We start from the raw sequence: 26477 nt of genomic DNA, 5'->3' as shown, positions 1-26477 counted from the left end.
TTTCTTATGCATTGATGTGATTTTCAATTCATTACCCATGCATACGAGTGGGTTGTTTTGGGATTTGAATAGTGATACGTATGGGAGTGGGAAAGACATTCTTTGCTTTGCTGGTACTTTCTGCGACTGAATACCACATTTAGAAGCCCTTCAGTCATCGATGCCTGCAACATCACTGGAGCCTGTTTCGTTCACACTCCAGCCTTGGAAATGTCGTAAAATGAGCAGAAAGTGCCCCCTCTCCATCCCATCTTCTCATTGTAGCAACAAGTCATTAGAGGTAAGACAGGAGTTTCTCTTTCTCAGGGATAACAGCAGAAAGCTCCCGAAGCCCACTCCCCATCACACTTGGACTTGTTACATTGAGGTAACAACTCAGGTCAGTGCCTGTAGGCTTCAGAGGAGATCTGGAACCCAATGCAGGGACAGGGTGAACCATCTCCTGCACTTTGTAAAGCTACATGGCTCTGTCTATTCACTGCATGAGGGGATGTCTCAGTCTAATGGTGCCTTTATAAGGGGATGTCAGAAAGCATGTTTGCCTGCTGCCTCAGCACCACATGGGGTGTGTGCAGTCAGTGCCTGACACCTGCCTCCTTGTCTAACAGTTGGACAACAATGCTGCAGCTAATCTCTAACTGGGGAAGCTCACGACCTGCTTTGGCTAAGCACGCTCAAAAAGCACGTGCACCCATTGCGATCACACTGAATTCTTCTCTCTCTTTTGTCTGTGTGTCAAGATTGCCTACAGCAGCAGGGAGACAGCCCAGACCGGTGGTGGAATGCCAGATGTACATATCCTTACCCCTTCACAAAGGCAGTCTGCAGAGCTGACAGAGGATGGTAGTAAATGTGTCCATGCAATAGACAAATATCTCACAGGAAGCAATGAGGAAGCCTGCAGTCTGTACAGACAGTGCCAGAAAGTTGTTTACATAAGGGACTGTGCACATTTTGCAGTTAATATTTTCTCCATTACAGGAACTGAGGGAAACCAGAAGAGGAAGAAGTAGAAAACACCACAGTTTGCACACAGCAGCAACAGCACAGTTTCTCTCTGCTCAGAGGATGCACAATTCTGGTGAGCAGCTGCAGCCTCACCTCCGAGACATTCACCTTGATGCGATCGCTATCAATAGCAGTTTCAGGTTCACAGTCTGTGAGCATACCACTGACCTGCATCCACAGTGATGCAGAAAGTGATTTCAGCAGATATCAAACATCAGAGTCAAAGGTGTGGTGCTGGAAACCCACAGCAGGCCAGGCAGCATCCGAGGAGCTTGAAACGTCGATTCTCCTGCTCTTTGGATGCAGCCTGACCTGCTGTGCTTTTCCAGTGCCACACTTTTGACTCCACAGTGATGGAGGCAGCAATGTCTGAGGTCTCTGACATTCAGAGCTCTGCTGGGGACAGGTACCTGCTGAGCTGCATTTGGTTGTTCCTTCTGTCCTTGGCTGTAGGTGACATCTGGCAGGGAAGGCAGCTGAATGTCAGGGAGAGGCTGCACAAGTATCGGTGAGAGTGAAAATGGATGAGGCTGTCCAGGTCCTAGCTATTTACATGGCTATGGCGTGTGAGCATCGGATTGGCAGCATGGAGAGGGTGGCAGGCAGCTTGGAGAGCTGGGTCTAGCAGAGTATTTGCATGAACCCACTCTCTTTGATGCACAGCCTTGATGGTGAGGCAGAAGTAGGCCGAGGCAGAAGTAGGCCGAGGCACCTACACCTCCCTTTAGAGGTTCCTCCACCTCAAGGTGACATCAGGCATCCAGAGGGAGGAAGAGCGCCAGCCAGGCAGCTTGGAAGCTTCATCTCAGGGCATGCCAGAGGTGTCCTACTCCTCTAGCTGCGCTCTTCCGGTGACCCCAATGCCTGCAGCAGTGGGTCTGACTGATGAGGGTGAAGCCTGTCTCTGCAGGAGCATCCCAGCAGGCTGCAGCCTTCAGACCCTGAGTCCCTGAAGGATATCCAGTGTAATCATCATGGTCAGCAGGTTATAGAGGTCACCAGGTTATAGAGGTCAGCAGGCTGTGTCCACCTCAGATGTACACATGTCAGGGCACTGCTGAGACCTAAAGACATATTGGTTAGACCTTACTTGGTTATTTCAAAATGGTGCTCCAGTGTGAACAATGTGTTCATTACCAAGTATTAGCGTCTTTTTGCCAGAAGCAAGACCTGTAGTCATGCTCCCTGCCCAGCTCAGGAACCTGTGGTTACAGGCATGCATAGTGTTGTTCAGGTACAGTAGCACACAAATGGCTGATTGGTTGAGTTTGTGCGTGCAGTTTGATCACATGTGTGGAAGACAGAGAGCTTTTGAACATGTGGAGGTGGCATAGTTGTTTCTTTATGTGTGCATCTATAAATAGGCATTCATTCACACTCCTTTTGCATTTGCTGAAATGCAATATGCTGCTGGGGTGCTGCCAGGGTTATTGAAATGAGTATCTTCATCAGAAAGGAATGCTGGTTTTCCATCGGGGCACCTTTGTATTGTCTCACATCATTTTCAACGTACATTATTAATAGGATTTCCATCACCCAGCAAAGCATGGACCCAACGTTTTGTGGGTTGCAATTGAAGTCCCCAGGTATGATTTTCAGGGACAGTGACCTTGTCTGATAGCATCCTCCCTTGGCTGGGATCTCCATTGCCATGTGAAACACTCTCACTGGAGGAGGTAGGCAATGCATTAGGATTTGAAGGACTTCTTTCTCTTGGGGAGCTATGAGGGAAGTGTTGTGACCCACTTGGGAAATGACATTGATTCTCAAGACCCACTATTCCCAGGGACAGCATAAAAGTTAATGATGTAATCAATGTACATAAATTTGAGTGACTGTGTGGAGTTTGCAAATTCAGTCCATGACTGTGTAGGTTTTGTCAGGGTGCTCCGGTTTCCTCCCACAGTCCAAAGATGTGCAGGTTAGATGGGGATTGGTCATGCTAACCTGCCGCATAGTGTCCAGGCTAGGTGGATTAGCCTGGACCATGGTGGGGTGGGGGGAGTGGGATGCGCTTTACCTATACGGAAGGGATTTTATGAAAACGTTAACCAGGTTCATGTATTTAACAACAAGTACTGTTTATTACAAGTAAGTAAATTCTAATCACAAATGAACTATCAACAAATGACTGTATTAGTTAAAACTCTTAACCCCTTTTTAAAGCCTCAACAGACACAGACCAAAAAAAGGTGTAAGAGGCAAAAAGACTAACAGTTCATTACCATCCATCTATGGACTTAGATGAAGTATTCCTTCACCTTCCCAAGACTTTCTGAGACATGAACAGACGGGGAATAGAATGATATGAACTATGTACAGGCAGATGGGATTAATTGAGAATGGCATCATGGTCAGTGCAGACATGGTGGGTTGAAGGGCCTGATCCTGTCCCTCCTACTGTTCTATGTTGTATTCTCCAAACTCCTTCCTTCCAGAGTCTCGTTTCTTTGCTGAAGATAGACAATCATTGTTTAGTTTCACAGTTGCTGGTTAGAGGCAGCACCTTTTGGCAAATGGTAGGAGAAAATAACTGACTACCTTCAGGCCCGAGATAGAGATAAAACTTTGCTTCTTCAAACCTGGAAAATCTTTTGCCACTGTATCATGCACCTCCACAAGGTTGCGCAGTTATCCAGAAACCAATCAGAGAGCTGTATCAGGCTGATAACATTTGGTGGCCACCACTGGGTCACAATTGTACAAACCAGTCCACTCGCTATTGCCAGCTTAACCCCATACATCCCAGGGCCATCTGTCCTCCCCATCTGCTTGTAAAGCAGCAATGTGAGTACAACGCTCAACGAGGCCCTGTAACTTGTCCAGATAAAAAGATATTCTTTCATTATCTTGCAAAGACGAAGAAGACTTTTCACATCTGACAGAATGTAGAAGAGCTGGTGAGCCTGACAGTAGAATATAGCACAGCTCTGTGGTAAACAAAGCCAAGAAGACTGGACATGGGGTGGAAGGAATTAGGCAAAATGGAGAACAGAAGTCCTGGTCTGAAATTGTTGAACTCAGTGTTGAGTCCTGAAGGCTGTAAAGTGCTTCAGCAGAAAATTAGATGGCTTTTCCTCCAACCTGGCTTCACTGGATCATTGCAGCAGGCCGCCAACAGAAATATGAGCATGAGATCAGGATGGCCTATTCATAGAGCTAAAAATCAAACAACATCAGGTTATAGTCCTACAGGTTTATTTGGAAGCACTAGCTTTCAGTGCGCTGCTCCTTCATCAGGTAACTAGTGAGGCAGAATCATAAGACACAGAATCTATAGCAAAAGATCACAGTGTCATGCGATTAAAATAATATATTGAACAAACCTAGACTGCTCAAGGTCTTTCATCTTTTAGAATGGGTTGCAGGTTTTAGTGCATTAATATGTAAATCCCACAACTTCTTCTAAGTTGCATTTTCGAGATAACTTAAGGTTTTATAAAAAAAAGTGACATCTCAGCTCAGACAATGTATTAATGGTGTGAGGTTAGAGTCTGTCTGTATCCCACTCTTGAGTCAGACTGGTTCTGTTTCCAAAATAGGAAATTATAAAGGGTTATATGGATTGACAGTCTGCATTGACTGCCTGCAGGTTGTCTGCTTTTTGAATAAAAATTGAATGTATCTGCAAATACAATTCTGCAAATGCAAATTCATTCCATAGATGTGTGTGTGTGTGTGCATGTAAGACAGAGAGAGTGTGAGCGTGAGTGCACATGAGAGTGTGTGCGTGTTTGTATGTGTGAGCTTGGTAGAGTGGGTGCATGAGTGTGACAGGGTATAAGCCTGTGAGAGAGTGTGTGCGTGGATGTGAGTGTGGAGATGTATGTGTTGTCTGAGAGGGAGTGTATGTATGAGAGAGGGTCTGTGTGAAAGTATGTAAGAGTGTGTATGTCTGCTTGTGTGTGTATGTGAGTGTATAGTGTAGTGGGCATTCTTGCCTGCAGCGTATGATAGACAGCGTTGGCCGAGTCACATGAGTACCTGTCGTATACATGGTGGGTGGTGTCCCCATGTGTAGTGGTGGTATCCATGTCTACACTCTGACATGTCTTGCAGTGGTTGCCATGACAGGGTTGTACAGTGTTGTGGTTGATGTCCTGAAGGCTGGGCAGTTTGCTGCGAACAATGGTCTGTTAAAGATTTGGCGGTTGTTTAAAGGTGAAAAGTGGAGGCACAGGGAAGGTCTTGGCGAGGTGCTCATCCTCATCGATAATGTGTTGCAGGCTGCAAAGAACATGGCGTAGTTTCTCCACTTCCAGGAAGTACTGGACAATGGAGTGTACCCTATCGGTTGCATTCTGTGTCTCTTTCCTGAGAGGGTCATACAGTTTCCCACTGTGGCACATCGGAACTGGTGATCAATGAGTTGAGCATTGTACCCTGTTCTTATGAGGGCGTCCTTCAGTACCTTCAGGTGTCTGTCACGTTCCTCCTTACCTGTACACATCCTGTGTATGTGTAGGGCCTGTTCGTAGGGGATGGCTGTTTTAATATGTTTAGGGTGGAAGCTGGAGAAGTGCAGCATCATGAGGTTATCTGTGGGTTTGCGGTGGGGTGAGGTGTTGAGGTGCCCTTCCTTGATGGAGATGCATGTGTCCAAGAAAGAGACAGATCATAGAGTCATAGAGGTATACAGCACGAGAACAGACCCTTCAGTCCAACTCATCCATGCCGACCAGAAATTCCAACCTAATCTGGATGTAGAAATTAAAGTAAAACAGAAGGAGCATTCAGAATATAATTGAAAACTACTCAGAATTCAGAGCATACAGTTAAACTTAAAGGAAGAACATAAGAGGCGAAGGAGTATGATAGAGAAAATGGCTGGTAAAGTAAAAGGAATTCAAACATTTTGAATAATAATATAAAAGGGAAACAGTTGACTAAAGTTGACATCAAGTTTTCTTTAAACAAAGGGAGCTACAGAAGAATTGCTGGTGTTTACTTATGCCATATGCAAATTGGAGACCACTTAATAACGAAGAAAACTAATTTGGATTAGGAATGAGAGATTGAGAAAATAGGAAAAATTAGTGAGTAGGCTAACGCATGCTAGGAGAGAGCTAGAGAAGAAACTTGATAAAACAGGAAGAATTTTAGTGTCTTTTTCAAGTAAATCCATGAAAAAGTAATTATTAACAGTGAGGTGGAACCTCTTGAATGGTGAGAACTGACTTTTTATAGATGGTAATCCAGTAAAAAGAACATACAGAATTCATTGCATCAGGATCGTGACTAGAAAGGATATTGGAGAGGAAGGGAATTTCCAGGGAATTAAAAGCAGTGATAGTTCTGAAGAATAAATAGGAAAATATTTAAATGTTAGTTAATTTACAGGGAAAACAAAGTTTGTCCCTCTTTCCACGTTTGCTAGAATCCTGAGGAAAGAAGTAAATTAAATGGAAAGGTGTTAGAAGTAGATCTGTGGTATATGAGGTAGTGCTAAACCCTCGACTGACATCAACAATATGTGTCCCAAGAGATTTTAACTCACAGTTCATTCTCTGCCCCGATCAAATCCAAACAAAATCTACGTACAGCACTTGAACTGCAGTGATTCCAGGCTTTCCTCTGCCTTCTCAAGGGCAATTAGGGATGGACAATAGATGCTGGTCTAGCAAGACCCATATCCCAGGAGTGAATTTAAAAAAAAATGGTCGTGTATAACAATAATGCTGTTGTAATCTTTGAATTGACAAACTAATGTTTCACTTGAAAACAGTGAAAGGGAACAGTCTTTCTCCAGGGTGGAGGAACACAAATAGATCATAAAGGTGCATGTAATCAGAAAAAGACAATGGTGTTCAGCAGATTACCCCCAGAAGAAATATGATTCCAGAGACATGGTTGAACCCTTTTTATTTTCCAGAACACCAATTCCTATGAAGTGGTTTACATCTGGAAGAAATATGTAGGGTAGTCATGCTGTTAGTGATATATTCACATTTATCAGTACTCTCATAACATTTGCTAAAGTTTTTTTAAAAAATTCTGCTCTTGAAGTTTCATTCAGGTATTTTTCTTTTTAAGCATCAGTAGGTTTTCTTCAAATCTCCAGCTTGGTGAAATTCCTCTCTGTCATTCTAATTTTAGAGAGAGGCTTTTGTGTGGAGTCTTGGTTCTTCATTATTTCCAGGGAAGTGGGCGTTCCTGGCAAAGCCAGCAGTTGTTGCCAATCCCTAATTGACCTTGAGCTGCGCACAGAACCACCTCAGAGGGCCTCATTGCTATGGGCTTGGAGTCACAAGTGGGCCAAATAGTTTCAATTCTCCTGACAAACCCGATGGGATTGTACAACAATCAAGGTAGTTTCATGGTAACTATTACTAAGAGTAGCTTTCAACTGCAGATGTACTAGCTGTATTTAAATTCCATGGTGAATTTTGAACCATTTGCCCGAGCCTTCAGATTACTCATCCAGTGATATTACCACCGTATCCCAACAAGAAATTTATTTGAAATGGAAACTTTTATACCTTAACATTAAGCATCCCTCAACAGTAGAATTTTTGACCACTTTGTTCTTTTGGGGAAATAGAGATCATTAAAGGAAGTTGCTTTTCTTCAAAATGATCAGTTTTGCTTTTTCTGTTTCTCTTTCACCTGTGTTAATAATTTATCCAAAACATTTATAACTCAGAGGTATGCTGTCATTTGAACTAAGCCGATACCACAAACAGTTGCCCATTAAATGCTAACTTCATTAACGCTCTTGATGCTGGTGTGATACATGTTTCACTTGTTCCTAAGTATAGTTTTCAGACAACCAGTTATAAGATAAAATCAACAATCTGGGCTTCTTAAGATTAGCAACTAAAATGAGTAGAGGGAAACTTAAGTATGTGACTTGTTTTGCAGATCTTCTACACTATCTGACAAGTGATAGGTTGAACATATCTGCAGATTAATATGGCTCGACGCAGACTTGGGACTCTGAAGAGAAGATTCTATGCTACAAGTTTCACAATCCTCTGCCTCTCCACGGTATTCTATAAGGTATGCTTTCGGAAAGGAAACCTATTGCTCAAAAAGAGATTAAACGGCACAGAGTCTGAGAGGCTCCAATATAACTCACTTCACTTCAGTGTACAGGATATACTGCGAGGTAAAGATGATGTAGATGCGCCAAGTCATGACTATCTCATCCAAGATTCATTTTGGACATCTATTGAGGCAAAACAGAAAGATCAAAATTCTTCTGGAATTATCTTGAAGAGCAGCATGGAAAAAGGGCTCAGCAAATCAGAAATCCAGTTTCAAGGAACAATCAATTCAAAGAATCTTCTGCACCCATCTGTAATTGCCAGACATTTATCCAGAATTCAGCAACTAAAGGCAACAACAATAATTTTCAATGTAGCATCGAAACCCACAAAGAAAAAGCTCCTGCATAATAAGCAATGGAATTCATGGATGATTTGGAATGAAGACAGCACTTCAAACAATCTCAACCGACGTCTACAGAACGCCAAAAACAATTATGCCTCTATGAATAAATATGCTGTGAACTTCACCGGAACAAGAAATTTGAAGAAACTCAGCAGCAAAGAACTGTTATGTGAACTGAAACAGAGAGTCCAAGTAGCATCCATTGAATTTGGAGATGAGTCCTTCACAACCCCTGACTGGCAAAAATACATTCCAAACAAGAACCTTACCCAAGCACTTGGCCCATTCAATACTTGTGCTGTCGTGGCATCAGCTGGCTCTATCCTCCATTCGAGGCTTGGAGGTGAAATAGGTGAGTCTGACACAAATCCTCTGACTGTCAAGATTCACTGGTAATGCTTTGTGAATTTTTCTCTCCAACTAGAATAACAAATTGTGAAGACTGATTGATTGCCATTCTGTGAAGATAATATTTAACTTTGCACATCTGCAGATTAACAACTGTTTGGCATTGCAGACAAAATGACTGTTTTTTAACAAAAATAGATAATGTTGGAGAAACTCAGATTCTCTTCCATTTGTATCTTTTTCTCGCTCATGAGTATTTAATGGGATGGGAAACCATAACACGATAACACATTAATATTTTCAGATCAGTACTGATAAGGAAGATTTGATTTTGAAGCCAGAACTCCTCAGGTCAAACAGCATTCTGCAGCTTTACTGTCTAAGCTTGTCTTTGTGGGTTCACGGTCCTACCAATGCTAGTGAATCCTAACACATTACTTTTGTGAATGAAAAGTGGGTTGTAGTGGTATTCCACAGGGCTCACCGCTCTGTGCCTTGTTGTTTGTGGTATTTATCAATGACCTAGACAAAAATGAGAGCAGCATGATTGGGACATTTGTAAATGACACAAAAGTTGGCTGAGTTGTTGATATTGAAGAGGGTTGCTGAGAGTTACGTGATGATGTCAATAGTTTTGATAAACCATGTCTGTCATGAGTGGGTGGAAACATGGCAATTGGAATTCAATCTGGAGAAGTCTGAAGTAATGCAGTTGGGGAGGGTTAAAGAAGCAAGGGAATTTACAATAAGCAGGAGAGTGTAGAGAAGTGAGAATGTGGGAAACTGAAGCAGAAATTGAAAGTGAGAGGATGTTTAATCGAGGTAACTGCGGGAGTCATTGGGTTCGTAATGTATGTTGGTGGCCAGCCCGTTCCCAGAAATAGAAACAGATGTTGAGGAAGGGGAGGGAGGATTCAAAGATGAGTCAGGTGAAGGTGAGGGCAGGGTGGAAATTGGAATTGAAGTTGAGAAACTTTTCCAATTCCAGATGAAAGAGGGAGGCAGCACAAAATGAGGTACTGGAGAAAGAGTGTGGGTGAGGGCTGGAATAGGACTGGAACAAGGAATGTTCCATGTACCCCACAAAAAGACAGGCAATAACTGGGGGCTATGTAGGTACCCATGGCCAACCCTTTGACCTGAAGAAAGTGAGAGGAGTTAAAGGAGAAGTTTTGAAAGGGAGGATGAATTCGGCCTGGCGGAGAGGGTGGTGGTGGATGGGAACGGCTGACCAGGAAGGTGTGGAAAGCCCTGAGACCATCCTGATGGGGAGAACTGGCGTGTAAAGGGATTACACAGAGTCCCGATAGGAAGACGTGAGTTCTATGGGGCAGGAGCAGGCCAAATGAATGGGTCTGCCTGGACAGTCTCGTTTGTGGATTTTGGGGAGAATGTAGAAGCGAGCTTTATGGGGTTGGGAGACTGTCAGCTTGGAAGTTGTCACAGGGAGATCCCAGATGAGATGAAGTTGCTGACACAATGGCCTGATGCTTGATAATGTGGTCATAGTCCAGGGGAAGATAGGAGGTGGAATCTGAGAGCTGCTTTCTCAAGGTAGATATCAGTATATCATATTACAACAACCCCATCCTTGTCAACAGGTTTGATTACAAAGTCAGGATTGGATCTGGGAGCACAGAGTGCAATCATTTCTTGTGGAGATGGAATGGAATGAGTGAAGTGGGGAGAGAAATTGAGGCTACCAATTCAGTTCTTGTTGAATAGGTTGAGTACAGGTAAAAGGCCAGAGGGAGGGGTCCAGGTGGAAGGAGAGTGTTGGAGGCGGGTGAAGGCGTCTGTGGAGCAGGGAGAGGACTCCTGTCCAAAGAAATGGGCATGGAGGTGAAGACAAGTGAAGTGAAAATCACTGTTTTCTCTAGCCCAAAATTCATGGAGGTGGGGACGTAGAGGGATCAATCTATGATCTTTGATGAGTTGCAGAACATATAGCATCAGAGGGTGGAAGGTCGGAGGGATAATGAATAAACAACACGGGCTGGGGTTGGGACAAGGGATGGAATCAAACTGAAGGGGAGTGGAGGAAGGTTCCAGAGGTGCGTGGGTATCAGTTGAGTTGTTGCAGCTGGTGTTCCTTAATGCCTGAAAGGAAGAGAAAAGGTTTCTTGTTAGAATGTGCAGTGAGTCAGAGGATGAAATGGAACAGCAGGGCAGGCAGGTCGGTGCCAGCACGAGAGTGTGTGGGGTGGGGGGAGAGAGAGAGAATACACTAGTTATATGGATTTGGTGTCACTCTCAAGACTCTTTTGATCCCCTTATTAAAATATTAAATTTCAACAATATTAGCCACTAAAATAGCTGACCTCTTTATTAGATGCTGTTTGACTTGCACAATTTGTGCACTGTTTACCCTACCGATTTTTGATAGCAAAATTAAGATCAAGCTGTATGAGATATGGCTTTTCTGAACTTGTAAAATCATAAGATTTAACTTTTCTGTTTTCAGTGAAATCAGCTTGCTCCATACCTTCTCTATTTGTTCTGTTTAAACTAGCTTAACCTTTGAGTCTCTCTCTTTATTAAAAAATATCTAGAATGCTTTGTTTATATGTGATAGAGACAACAAGGCAAGGAAACCATGCAGCAATGAGCTAAGTGATGATAAGAAAAGCACAGAGTGTACAAAGATATTTGATCTGGATGCCATCACAGATGTACGGCTGCAAGATAACAAAGACTGGAATCTGAATATTTTAGGGTACGTGATGTTTAGGAAAGACAGGAAGCTGAGAAAAAAAAGGAGGGATAGCTTTATTAATTAAGGATGACATTTGCACAATAGAGAGAAAGCCTTAGTTCTGTAAAATCAGTTTGGGTCACGATGACAAAGAGTAAAGGTAGGAAGTTGCCTTTGAGAGTAGTATATAGGCCTGCTAACAGTCACCATGCATTAGGACAGGGTGTACAGGAAGAAATAATGATAAAGATCTGATGATAATCCTGAGTGATTTTAATCTACATATGGATTGGATAAATCAGATTGACAAAGGTAGTCTGGATGATGAATCCCATGTGTGTTGACAGAATAGTTTTTTAGAGATCATGTTCTTGAGCTAACGAAACAGTAGGTTATACTAGACCCGTTAATGTGCAACATGACAGGATTATTGGCTCATAGTGAAGGTGCCCCTCGGTAGCGGTGATCACAATATGATTAAAATATCACATTCAGGTATGTGGGACATAAGAATGGGTATGACACTAATGTTTTAAACATAAATAAGGACAATTATGAGAGCATGAAAATAGAGCTGGCTAAAGTAAACTAGGAAACTCAATTCAGAGATAGGGCAGTAGAGATAATAATGGGAAGTAGGGAAATGGCAGATGGAGTGAACAGATATTTTACATGTAAACATTGTAAGGGATTGATGTCCCAGTAATAATTGTAGACAAGGAGATGACAAAGAGGAAGGGATTTTAAATAATTACATTCACCAAGAAAAAGGTACTGAGAAAGCTATTAGAATAATTGCTGATGTGGCCCCAGCTGCTGATGGACTTCATTCCAAGCACTAAAAAGGAGTGACTATTGAAATAGTAAATGTACTGCTTTAATTTTCAAAATTCCCTGAGTTTTGAAAAGGTCCCATCAAATTGGAAAAAAGCCATTGTGATTCCTTTATTCAAAGTGGGCAGGGGGGTGTGTGAAGTTGAGGCAGTGATCAGGAAACTGTAGACCAGTTAGCCTCGCGTCTGTGTCATTGTTAAATGTTATACAGAGGAACCTTGATGATCCAAATACCAATTATTGGAAAATTGGATTATCCGAAGGAGATCTCGAGGCCCTGACAGAAACATTACATCAATGACGTGTGCCCAACACTGATAGTGTTTTTTGTTCATACTGATTAAAAAGTGCTGCCGAGAACATTCCTGGACTGATGGAAGTGCAGGTGTCGTCTCTAAATGACTGACTTCTGACCACCCCCCCACTCTTCTCTGCCCACACTGTTCCTGGAGTTCTACACAGGCGTGTACCCTAAAACCCCCCTTCCCCAGATAATTTCTCTAACATTGTCCTGTACAGGGCAGAAGTGGAACCTGTCAAAACGTTACAGTAAAAAGGAGTGTGTATGTGCACCCACGTGCGCTATTTGGAGACTCGCATCCCCCCACAAAGGCAGTAGCAGCAGCAGCAGTCTTGTTGCTGGTGTCCAGTCCATCTGCCCCAGAGAAGGGGCTGGGGCGTGCAGGGGCGGTGTTGGGGGCGGCTGGGAGCGGTGTTGGGGCGAGCGGGGGTTGGTGTTGGGGGGGGTGCAGGGTTGGGGGAGCAGGGGCTCACGCGCGCTGTGCTGCTGCTAGTCTCCTGAATGGGGAGCAGACTTAATAGAAAACTCTGAGCCCCAGAGGAGAAGCATTGAATCGATTTACCGAATAATCAATTATCCGAACGAAGTAGTGCCCGCCCATCTCATTCGGATAATCGAGGTTCCCCTGTATTTCTTATATGGAAGAGGATCTAGTGAGGCACTTAGAAAATCGCAGTGCCTTCATGCTGAGTCAGTATAGTCTTGTGGAAAAGTAATCATGCTTGACTTACATGATGGAGTTTTTAAATACAGGTAGTTCTTCTATAACACGATGGTTGCGTTCTTGAGCAAACCCACATTATTGAAAAATTGCGCTTTAGAAACAGTGCTTAAAGTGTTGGTGATGTAATTGCGTGACAGCCAATACATGTTTTCAAAGTCTATGCTTTAGAAACCATAGCCCCAATACGTCAATCATGTTAGAGTGAATTTGCTGTAATGGAGCGTTTGAACAGAATGACCTGTAAATAACAAGTAATATGGAAGCCATGGGTGTGCTGTGTTTAGAATTAGAGGGCATTTGACAAGGTGCCATATCACAAGTAACTGTGCAAGATACAAGTTTATGGTATTGGGTAACACAATAGCTTGGACAACTCACAGGCTTTTGAGGAAAGTCTGGACAGGCTGGACCTATATACATTTACATTTAGATGAATAAGTGGTGTACTTATTTGGACGTATAAGTTCCCAAAGGGGCTTAACAGGGTTGGTGCAGAAATGATGTCTTCCCTTTGTGGGAGAGACTAAATCCTGGTGACATGGTTTACAAATAAGAGTGTTCCATTTACCAGAGGGATAAGGAAGAGGTTTTTCTCTCAGAGTATGGCAGAGTTTGGAAGCCTCTTTCCAAGACAGCAGTGGAGGCAGTTATCGAATATTTTTAAGGCAGACTCTTGACTCAGTCATCTGGCTTAGGCAAGAAATGTGGAGCTGAGGCCACAGTCAGAAGAACCTTAATGTCACTGAAGGGTTGAGCAGACTGGGGTCCTGAATGATCTACTCCTGAACCTAATCTGTATGTTTGTGTACAACATTTGCTTTCTGGTCTGCAGTGTCTATTTGCTGGGATAAGATGTTTAATCAAAGAAAAGCTCTTTGGCTGAAAGACCATGTTTACAGCCAATCAAGTCGCAAAAATGTAAAGGTTGGCTTGGTAGCACCATACACCATGGCATTTTTGACACATTAAAATAGAAAGTATTGCAAATGAGCAAGTATACTGAGACATTAAAGTCTATTTTTATTCAGACAGAGAAAGTTGCTCACAATTTCCTGATGGATGACCCAAATTCTTTCCACCATTGCAGCTGCCTAAAAATGGACAAAAAAACTCCTTTTCCAATTGCCAACTGGAGAAAAATTCCCTCAGGTTAATACTTCTATGAACAACTTGTGAGCATGGCAATGTATTGGTCTGGTTTTAGTATAATACCTTTATTTCATTACCTCATGGTTTTGTTCATTATAAGGAAATAACTCATGCCATTAATGTTTTGCTTTCAAGCAAATTGACATCCAGTAAGAGTCAGGAATCCTTCCTAACTTGTGCAGGTGGAGCAGGAGTAGTTCTAGCCATTTGGACTCCAAGGCTAATAGTGCTCCCAGCTGCAATTCTCACCATGCTCAGATTACACCCCATTAGACATTGAGCACCATCACTGCCAAAGATTCTTCATTAAATCTCATGCATCCTGTCTAACCCATGCTGTACACACTTGTTTGACAGTGTGTTCAATGAAAAGAGATTCCAGCGGACAACTCACTTACTCCTAGTACATGTTACATTCCAGTTATCCCATGATTGGGAAATGTTAGGTGGAATTCATTATTTGTGAATACATTTACCCTGTGGATCCAGACACAAGCTGATTCTTTGATTTCACTGTAGTTGAAAGTTAGGCAGACTATAAATCCTTGCAACTGACATTGATTTAAATGCTGTACTCAAAACGCTTCCCTCTTCCATATTCAAAAGTAACCATTAGAGCTGAACCCTACTATCCTTTGCACCTTTCGATCTCCTGTTCTAGCACTTGTAATTTCATTTGTCAGATTAATTCTTGCTTTTTTTATAAACAAAATGATTTGTCTTGCTTTAGCTGTGTTTATTTGTGTCACATGGAAGTGTAGTTTTAGCAAGCAAAAAGATTGCTGAAAGTGCAGTGAATTTGATCACTGGGTGTGATAGCTAATGCAAGAGATTTGTTAGCATACGTAAGTTGGTGGTTTTAATACCCTTGGATATTTTACTGTCGTACTCTTGCTCATCACATTTGAGATGCTCTGCGACATGCCAAATCACTCCAGCTTGCTGTAATTCACGGGAGGACAGTTGACTAACAATTTAGTTGTAGTGACTTCAACAAACATGGGGCTAATTCTTCTTTGTCACCACATGAACAGCAACCTGCTGGAGCGGACTCTTTGCCTAGTTCAGATCGTTTCTGATTTACCTTCTGTAGACTTTCCACTATATTGTTTAGATTAAATTCCCCACAGCTTGGAAATAGGTCCTCGGCCCAACAAGTCCACACTGAGCCTCTGAAGAGTAATCCATCCACACCCATTCCCCATCCCTATATTTATCCCTAACTAATGCGCCTAACACTATGGGCAATTTAGCAGAGCCAATTCACCTGACCTGCACATCTTTGGACCGTGGGAGAAAACCAGAGCACCCGGAGGGAACCCATGCAGACACCGGGAGAATGTGCAAACTCCACACAAATTGGCCTTTCCATGCCTTTAAGTACTTTCATTAATATGTTTATTTAAAGTCCTCAGTCTCTTTCAAAAACTGTTAGTCTGAAATGAATTAATTAACTCACTCTTATGCTGACAGCCTTAAAAAGATGCCTCAGGGTTTTCTCAGTACTAAACGTTTTTTTGCGACAGAGAAGAAGTTAAATGAAGAGCATCAGTCCTTTCTATGTTTTCATGTGGCAAAAGAGAAAACAAACAATTTCTTTTCCACTGTGTTGGATGCTTCATTTCTCTTCACTATCGTTACCAATCATGGTCCCTTCAATCAAATGAGTACTCCCGTGTTTTGGTGAGAAACATTTGCTGGGCAGTTTCTGAGGGATTCTTCTGATTGTCCTGAAGTTACATGAATCAATGGAAATCCCAAATAATGCCTGATAAACCAGGGCTTCTGCCAGCCAACAATATGTTAAGCAGCAGCAAGAATGCCCCACTAATGCTTGTAAAAGGGATCATCAACCTCTTTGGTATTGGTTGCTGATTGCCTTTCAAACCCTACCTGAGTTTGTGGAAATTCTGTCAGCTTTGAGCTGTAGGTTAAACTTAGTAATATTGTCAGGTAGTTGTGTTGCAAGTGATAAGACTAGAAGATCACAAGACGTAAGAGCAAAACTAGACCATTTGGCCCATCAAGCTCATTAAGTGAGATCATAACTGATCTGATAATCCACAACTCTGCTGTCCTGCCTTATTCCCATAACTATTGATTTCCCGACTGATTAGAATCTATCTCAGCCTTATATATGCTTAATGACCCAGCATTGAGAGCTCTTTGCGTTAAAGAGTTCCACAGACACACTACCCTCAAATAGAAAAGAATCATTCTCATCCGTGTCTTAACTGGATAACTCCTTACTGTGAAATGATGCCTTCTAGTCCTAGACTGTCCCAATAGGGGAAACAACCTTGCCATATGTACCCTTTCACACTGTCTAAGCATCTTATATTTTTCAATAAGGCCATCCTTTGATCTTACTTCTGACATGAAGTGTTCTCATCACAGCATTGGCTCCTGCTCCTGGATACTTGATGTATCATCTGCCTTGTCCTTCAGCTTGACAAGGAGATCCAACCAAGATTTCAGGGATCCCTTTTCTTACCTCAGCTCGACCAAGGAATAGTACCTCTCAACTTAAAGAAAGGTGTTCCAGCTAAGTCTGCTATTTGAAAGCTTAGACGAGCATCTTTTAACTAATGGTCAAAATATGCAGGGAGGGGACTTTTTACGGAGATGTATCTGCTTAGTTAGGAGCTCTGTTGTGTTGAGCTTCCTGCATGATAGAGAAAATCTAGTCCAGTCAGTCTCTCTATTTCAATATGTGGCTGCAAACATGAGAGTGAGTGATAAGGTTTCATCATCTGTCTCTTCTTTCTCTTGCTTTCATGCTGTTGCATTACTGCTTTTAAAAATGGCTGTTGTAAAGAGTAGTGTTTCAATGATATAAGTGTGGAAACACAAAAGGGACATGCTTCCACCATCTGCAGCGAGGGAATCTGAGATACAGGAGAAATGGGATATGAGAAGGAGGATTCGATAGCAATGCACCTCCATCACACTCAATCCTTTCAGTCTTGCTGGTAGTTATAGCCTCAGTTATGGTTTCGTTAGTGATGTTGAGCATGCTTTCCTCAGAGGAGTGAGGGTCTCCAGGCTGGCTTGTCCCCACCGAATACCTACTTCCACCATCAGCTGTGTGGTTCCTTGTCCTGCAATTTGTTTGGAGTGGAGGTTCTGGTTGTTGTGAGTAAAAGTGAGGCTTGCAACAATGCCAAGACTGTCAACGTGAGCAGACTGTGAAATTCAAGACGTGATGAGCTGAAAATCTTGGTCAGTGAGTCATGGGGGTTGGGTGCATGACACAATATGTAAAGTGTTGTTGGCAGTAAGTGACATTTAAAGTAGCATTTTAACTGACCTTGACTACAAGAGGCCATTAAACCTTTGTTAGTATCACCATTAACCCTGATGGTTTTATGCTCCAAATGCTATTTCTGAGTTTTTCTGGAGAGGTTTCTGATCCTATGTGGATGGAGGAATTCTCACTCCCTTTCCATCTCCTGCACGGAGGCTTCCATTGCTGTCTGAGAGGCTTGGAGTCTAGCTTCTGCCATGTAGTGTCAGTTTAATTCCTAGAACCCGACACTAGGCGCTATGATTTCCACCACCTATATGCTCCAGCCCAAAGAATACCACCACTTTGAGAAGTGTAGGCTGATGGTCAGTGACACAAGCTAGCTGCAACTTGTGCTAGCCTGTCTAACATTTGTGTCTTCTACTCAAGCAATGAGCTACTTAGTATCATAGAAAGTGCTGGCTGCATGCTGGGATGTTAAGCAACTCATTGCTACTTGAGCAGTAACACTATGTGGGTCACAACAAATGAGCACAGCTGAGTGACACATGCCCATTAATGGGCTCTTTCTAGTCTTTCCCCCAAAAGACCTTACGGCTCAAAGTAAGGTTGAAAGCCTAGAACTGAACAGAGTGTTAGTCCCCCATTTATTAATATATATTAAAATCAAAAACGTTACATTTCGAATCATTGGAGTAGATTTGTAATTTGCCACCTAGTTGATCACAATGAGAGGAAGAATTTATTTTTAACTGATTGAGATATTAAAGAGTTAATTTACTAGGCTGACCTGCAAGAAATTGAATGCCCCAGGGGTAAGGTGGTGTGTTTTTGTCTTACAGGTGGAATGTGGGAAGATTACACGGCCATTTTCTTGCCTTTCAGGGATGATTTACATTTTCATCCAGAAATCAAAAAGAACATTACAGTTGGAATTTGACTACTCCCTTATAAGTTACAAAAAACAATTTGCAACAAAATTGACCATTCAGGGATGATTTACATTTTCATCCAGAAATCAATAAGGATATTACAGTTGGAATTTGACTACTCCCCAATAGTTACAAAAAAAATTTGCAACAGATTTGACCGTTAAGGGATGATTTGGATTACATCGTTTCTGGAGGTGAGATGGTCACTGCATTGTATCTTGGGTGGCATGTGACTATGAGAGGATGGCTGGTGGTTGTCTTGTAGGCTGTACTAACTGTGGTGTCGAGAGTTTTGTATAAAGGAAAGACCATTTCCTTTGTTCTGAGAGAGCTTTTGCCACGACCCTGTAAGCTCTGCAAGGTGTGTGTCAAAGCCTCCTCCAGAAAACTTTTACTGTAGTGTGCTTAATAAATTTGGTTACTTGTTCGCAGAAGTTGGCGTGTTGCAGTTGCATCTAGTGTGTAAAAATCTCGAGAGCAAAAGAACACGGTGGTTGATGTGTAATGACAATTTTATGCTGTGAGGCAAGTTGAAAATCGACCTCAGTTTTGTCGCATGGATAAGTAACCTCATCTCTCCAGAAATGCCACTCCTTTCAGAGTTACAGATTCAGGTACGCAGACTCCTAACAAGCCAACCTGGTTGAAGTATATTGACTAGCGTTCTCTGTGTGTTGTGTGACTCCGCTCTCCATCAGGTGATTCACTCTTTTGAACTCTCAGTAGGTGCAATTGGAGATTAGGAAACATGATCATAAAACACAGCACAAGCTTTTCGTGTTTGGAAAGCTTTCACACACTGTTCTTGCTTGGCTAACCAGAAGCAGGTGACTTAGTTATTCTTGAAATTGTTTGCTCAGAATCAATTTAACCTCACAGATATAAAATATTATCCAAATCCGTAGCCTAGGCCTTCTGGGAATCAAAGCACGCAAGAAATATCAGGAAGAATATGCGTCCACTCGAAGGAGTAAATCAAAATTTTGCACTACTTCATATTAAAAGGAGGATTTTGCAATCTTATAAAGCTTCTTCTACTGGATATGTAATATTAAGTATACCTTACTATAATGAGTATATCAGTCTTTTGATTCATGCAGGTTTGGACAAATTTAATTTTTTCAGCCCTGTATCATTTTGAATTACTTATTTATAGTTGGCAAAGAAATGATTTAGGCATCTTGGTATGTTGGGGAACTGCTGGGATAGTATTCAAATAGATACAAGAGAGTAGTTTCTGGTGATCAGTTTTCATAAATGTCCAATATTACCCAGCTTGCAAGGTAAGAAATAAACATTAGACTTACTTTGCTTTCATGTAAGATATGCAAAATGTTCTTAAGGCATAGATAAGTATTCTACACAGTGGGATTATCATCACCATCAATAGTATCCTGAATCTAAGATGATATGAACGTATAGATTTCCAGGAAAGTATTCTGTTGGCCACTAATTGTAACAGAATATCAGACCTAACTATGTGCCTAATTCTTGGTCTTTCGAAGAAATTAGCTAAATCCAAATGCAACCAGATCACTTCTGGATGTAATCCATTCGCTCAGTTTACATGTAACAATGCAGCTGATTGAATATATTGAAATAGGTCATTCAAGGTAACAGCAGCCAAGGATTAACTGCACAGATATTTAGCAGGGAACGTTTGTTGAAAGACAACTGAAAGAGAGGTGAACAGATATTTACCAAATGAACTATTCTTGTCTCTTCTACCATTCTTGCACATTCTGAACACTCCCCGATTTATACAGCTCTGTTATTGTTGGAGTGCCCAATTTTCTAGGCACCAGAATTGCAGCACAAAGCTGGTGGGAGTCCTTATGTTTGTAAAGCTTTTCCTGAATATTCCTTTAATTTGAATGAGTATATTGATTTACTTCTTATATCTTCCCACACCCCACTTTAGACAATACAGTGGTATTTTTCTTTAAAGTTTAGCACAGCATTTGCCAGATATTTTTAATCACCTTATTTCCACTGCTGATTTCGGGCATCTTTATCTACTTGTCCTCATCTATCTGTCTATCTCATTTTCTCTCATTGATCCTTTCCTTCCTCATATTCTTTCTTTCATTTCTTCCTCTTAATTTCTTGTTCTCTCACTCTTATTCTCATGCTGTCAGTGTCAGCCCCTTATTTACTGTTTATTTCTCACAGAAATCTTTCTTGCAGTCTGCCTTCACTTTTCCTTTAGGCCATCCTTTGTAATTTTAGATTGCTCTCTTGTGAAACGTTGGGACACTTTCATATCTTAATGGCACTAAGTAAAAGTTGTTGTCATTTCTTGGCTCTCTACATTTTTGCTTTTTTCCACAATGAATAATGGGGATTCGAATTTCCCTTATTGTCTCTCTCAGCTGCACACAAATATGGCAGTGGATTCTGAGGAATAAGGAATAAATGTCATCAAATCCTAAATAGCCCAACTCAGTGTTATTGGTCCTGAAATATAATTCAGGAATGTTGCAGCACACTTTGCATAGGAGGGAGAAATGCACTAACATGCTTATACCTTTGTGCTTTTGGTCAGTCTACCATGGGAAGCTCCCAAATAGGTCTTTCACTCACACTGTAGAGGTTGGGACAACCCTTTTTAAGAACTTTCCAGTGCATTCACTTCTTGGAAAGCAAGATTATATATTGGATCATTATTGACGTTCAGCTCCAGCAATCTATGTAGGGCATGAATATATTCCCAAAACAGACAGAAGGTCAGCCTGCCAGGATTCACAGGAAGATGGGAGTAGGCCACAAATGATCTTCAGACTGCATTATAATCTAAACCTCTGACAATCCATTCAATCTCTTAGTTACAGAAACAATATATTCTAAAGATGCAATTTGTTTTGAAGGTGTGTACAGGCTGGATCATTGCTTGCCGAGATTTGGCAAATAATCGCACTCATAATGCTATGCCTTATAATTTCTTTAATATTTCAATGCACATGTTATCAGATCAGCTGTAGCATTGAATCATTTATTGAACTGCACACAACTTCACTCCTGATACATCCTTCCTGTGGATTTGCACATTGATAATTCAGTGATCAAACGTCTAATCAGTAATAAACATTTGGAATCTACTTGTCACTTTCTCTTATTATCAGATGCCCATGATGCTGTTCTGAGGTTCAATGGGGCACCTACCATAGGATTTGAATCTGATGTGGGGAGACGCACAACAATTCGGATAGTTAATTCACAGGTAACATCAAACAAGGTTGACTGCAATGTGAAAAAATTCTAGGGTTCAACAGCAATGTGGTACGTTACAATTTTATTTTACACAATTACAAAAGATCCTCGATGGTCAGTGTCACCAGAATGACAGCTGCAAAAGAAAGTCACAAATGGATTGCCTAAAAAAGTGGCACCTGACTGCTGTGATGTGTCACATTACAGTGATAAAATGGCAGTTTATTTTCTGCAGCTGCTGGAATGGAGGGAATGAGCACATATGCAGATTCCCATAAGGAGGACACTCCTCTTCCCATAAGTTAACCTGTTGCTCCAGCCTATGCATCTCTTGGATGAAGGTTCATGAGTTGCATTGACAATGCTGTGGGATGAACTGTGGCTTAGCCTCTCATTTGGAAGCATGGACAGAATAAATTGGCAGAAGATAATATACACTGGAGAATGGATATTTCAAGGCTCCTAACAAAATTGAACAGTGAGTCTAAAATGCTCCATGAAACTGCATGTGCAACTCCTTCCATAAAGAGGGAGTACTTCAGCATATGGACCACAAACACTCACGGAGGTGGTTCACCAGGAACTACTGAAGTTCTGTCCTTTCAGGCAATACTCGCATCCCATGAACAAACAAAAAAAAACTTACAGATTCAATTCGAAGAGACAGGTTAAATCCTATGGGGTGCGTATCACTGAACCAATAGATGGAATGGTAAGAATGAGTTGTGGTGTATCTTCAGATGGCATTTCCACAGCTATGATGCTGGTATAATCCTCCAAGCCATGTAGGTGACCAAGCCAGACAAAAAAAAATCATAGAAAAGTAGTGATAATGACGAGATTAAATCAGGTTATTATCCATATAATGACTGAAGAAGAACATGTATGGTTGCAGTAAGGCAACAGTGATGCATGGGAAGGGAAGTTGACTACAGAATTGCAGGTGAAATCAAGTCTCCAGCTTTATCATCTCCAGATGATCCCCACTTAGGTTCTCTTTCATTACCTCTTCAAAGAATGAGTCTTTCAAAATCTACAGATTAGTATTCTTACATCCTCTGTCGCATTTTGGCTCATGAAGGATATGTGGCTGCTAATAATGTAATGGCACTGCACTGGAACTATTGATCCTGAGGCGTTGACTGTGATTGCAACTAATTGAGTTCACCTCACTCCAAAATGCAAGCTAAGTTGATTTCTTTCACTTGATTGCATTCCTGGTGATAATACTTGAGTAGCCACTGGTACCTGACTTTCTAGGACCCCCAGTCTGGTATGTAAAGAGCAGCAGCTACTTGCCCAATGGTTCAGGGTTAGAACACTACTGTTCCTTCCCTCATTTGGCCATCAGTGGTTACAAGAGCAAGGGGAAAGAAAGTTCAGAGATTGTATTAAAAGTACCCCACAGGGGAAACAAATGTTTTTTTTTCCTCTCCTGCCTCCCTTTAGCACCCGTCTACATGATCTACAAGAGAGTCAAAAGGTTATAAGTAACCATGGGAAGTCAGCACCTTAAAAAACAATTTTTTCCATTGTCTATCTGGCTGAGAATAGCATTTGTTGTTCACGATGGTGTTACTTTTCTCACACACAATCAGCCCAAAAAGATGTTCATTAAAGGCACCTTGCCACTGATGGATGGATTACAAAATGAAATAGTTTGTGAAAGCAGGTGAAGCATGAATGTCTACCACAGCTTCCAGAACGTTGACTCCTATTCCCGTTTAAACTGGAGGGTGTAAAGTTAAAAAGCTAAGGGTTTCTGTCAAGAGCTGACATTTCTGCAGAGCACTTCTGTCCACTTACATATGGCAGACAGCTAGCAGCAATAACATATACAGTAACTAACACATGGCAGACAGGGCAGCAGCAATAACATATACAATAACACATGTCAGACAGCACTAACATATACAATAACTTACACGTGGCAGACAGCTAGCAGCACTAACTTATACAATAACTTACACATGGCAGACAGGCAGCAGCAGTAACATACAAAATAACATACACATGACAGGCAGCTGCCAGTAATAACATATACAATAACATACACATGGCAGACAGCTAGCAGCAATAACATATACAATAACTTTCTGCTACAACTATATAAATTGATGGATTTGAATTGTTTTATAATAATCTTCTGTTGTGTAAATTTGTAGATTTAAAATTGCTTTGATCACTGTGGTACCCCATTATACAGCTTTAGTTTCCATTTTATTGCAATAAAGAATAAGGTTTAGTTGCACTGTGTATTCTGATAAGTCCTTATTTCAAAAATGCGTTATTTCTTTATGGTGGAGATACAGGACTCCCTTCACAAACTTCCCAAAGATAAATGATAAATGTTTTAATGTGGTGATGATTATTTAAAGATTTCTTTTGTCAAACAGTGTGGAGTTTGTCTGCTGTATTAAAAGTGATAAACTCAGTTGTTTATTGAATATATAACAATCTATTCTGCTCCTCCCTCATTGATAAAATTTATCTCTATCGATACATTTGACACATGCTAAACAAGAACCTTTCCTCTCAGGTCCTCTCCAAGCAAGAGCTCAAGTTTCATGATAATACTTTATACAGAACAGGCACCTTATTAGTGTGGGATCCATCGCCATATTCAGCTAATCTTACTGAGGTATGATTTTGTTTAACCTGCATTGGTATATTTTTACCTTTGGGAGGAATTTCAAAACATTTGACTTGCATACTCTGCTTACAAGGTAATGTACATAGCCAAGACCTAAATGTTGATTTGGAATGGGATAAGATATATCCTGACAAAAATTACAGGACAATGTATTAAATTTAAAATCAGCCAAAATCCTTGATCTTGTGATTCTTGCTGGCAGCAATCTGGATGTTCAGTACAGACAGCATTAAACTTGCCAGCAATGATGTCCAGAGGCAGACAGAGCCTGATTGCACACTCAGTCTGGGCATAGCCATTGAGACTGGCTGTACAAGCGAGACTTGAGGGCTGTCACTGCCTCGTCAACTATATGCTAGGATGATTTAGAAATGAAAAGAGGAAAAATTTCGTTTCTAGTGCAAATTAACTTTAGAAGTAAAAAGCTATGATGTCCTTTTTCACAATACTCTCATATCTTCCTATTTGGTGAACTCGAAGCCAGTTCCATGTGCAGTGAATAGGAAATGGTAGCACAAACTAATGTTGTCAGGTCCTTTCCCTTGCAACATTGCTCTGGGATTTCCAGGGCCCTTCCAACTGGCATGTGTGCAGACTTGCAGTAATTATTATTGAAGTGGTCAGGAGTGACATTCCATGTGCAGAGGTACCTCAACAAACATGGTGGTAGAATTTACACCACAATTCTCCACGGACTGAATGATATGTTGGCGTCTCAGGTCTAGCCCAAAGATGTGAGATGAGGAGGAGCTGGTGACCGAGGTCTGCTCTTGTCCAGCGTGATATTCAGTCCATGTGACCGACTGTTGCTGTTAATCAGCAGGCAGAAATACCTAAGTGCCTGCAGTTATATTAATAACAGATCAGCAATAGGCAAGAAACACATCCAGAACCCTCTGAAAGGATATTTTGCAACTGCAGGCCCCACACTGGAGCTTTTGGAAGAAACTTGGTCCTAAACTTATTTTCAATTTGATGGAAAAAGATGAGATTTAAGGATTGTGGATTTTAAATAAGGTAACATCTTATTATAGTTAGTGTTTGTATCAAGTTACTTCTAATAGTTCAAAGACATCACTAGTACATTTTAACAACCTTGAAGAGTTCCCCTCTAAAGTATTGTGGTCAGAGAAATTGTCCATTTCTGTCTTAGTGGGGATTTCTTTTGGCTGAATTCTTGTCAATGGAACATTGTAATAAATTGGCTTCATGGATTTCTGCTAACTCAGATCTAGAATCACCTGATTCATTCTATTCATCTGTCACCTCATCGAGGTCTGTAATCAAATCTGGGTTGAACTCTGCCACAAATCCAGGATACAATCATATCTTGGATCTTGCTTGTGGATCAGCAATATCACTTCTTGCGTATGCCTCGAAGGTCTGAACAGTGAAAGAGTTCTATTCATGAGCAGATGTGCTTTGTGTTCCTCATTTAATTCTGCATTGGAACTGTGCTTGAAATGAGAACATAAGAAATACGAATAGGAGTGGTTCACTTGAGCCTCCGTGCTCATTCAGTATGACAGTATGATCAAAACTGTGATTGTAACTCCACTCTCCTTCGTTCTCACTCCCTCCTGGGCCAATAACCCTCGACTTCCTCATAGATCAAAAAATCTTTCACGGTGAATCTTGAATATTTCTCATGACTCAATCTCCCTTCTGGTCTCTTGGGTAGAAAACTCAATGATTAACAACACTCAGAAGAAAATCCTTCTTATCTCCATCTTAAATGGGGGCTCATCATTTTAAAAACTATACCCTCCAGTTCCAGGGGAGACATTATTTCAGTATCCATCTTGCCTAGCTGTCTCAGAATCTTATGTTTCAGTGAAACCATGCTCATTCTTATCTCCAATGAGTGTGGATTCAGCGTTGAGACTATTATAATCGTCTGTCAATATGCACGGATACAGAGTTTTTTTTTCACCCAAACGGTACAGGGTATCTGGAACCCACTGCCTAAAAAGGGTGTTGTGGG

At 41.4% G+C, this 26477-nt stretch overlaps 1 protein-coding gene across 5 annotated transcripts in view; it reads left to right on the top strand.

Moving 5' to 3' along the window:
* LOC140479050 (beta-galactoside alpha-2,6-sialyltransferase 1-like) overlaps positions 1-26477 on the top strand; it is a 126027-nt gene that overhangs the window by 87018 nt on the left and 12532 nt on the right. For 3 of the 5 annotated variants that reach the window (XM_072572856.1, XM_072572855.1, XM_072572857.1), the window contains 3 exons: positions 7870-8752; positions 21753-21850; positions 24380-24481. In XM_072572856.1, the coding sequence (XP_072428957.1) occupies positions 7921-8752; positions 21753-21850; positions 24380-24481 (1032 nt within the window). In that variant the 5' untranslated portion in view covers positions 7870-7920. Of the gene's footprint in view, positions 1-981; positions 1082-7869; positions 8753-21752; positions 21851-24379; positions 24482-26477 lie in introns of all 5 variants that reach the window. The other 2 variants (XM_072572859.1, XM_072572858.1) reach the window with 1 other exon arrangement.

The sequence above is a fragment of the Chiloscyllium punctatum genome, chromosome 6 (assembly GCF_047496795.1).
Source record: "Chiloscyllium punctatum isolate Juve2018m chromosome 6, sChiPun1.3, whole genome shotgun sequence".
Classification (NCBI taxonomy): Eukaryota; Metazoa; Chordata; class Chondrichthyes; order Orectolobiformes; family Hemiscylliidae; genus Chiloscyllium; species Chiloscyllium punctatum.
This window is presented reverse-complemented; position numbering and strand designations above follow the sequence as displayed.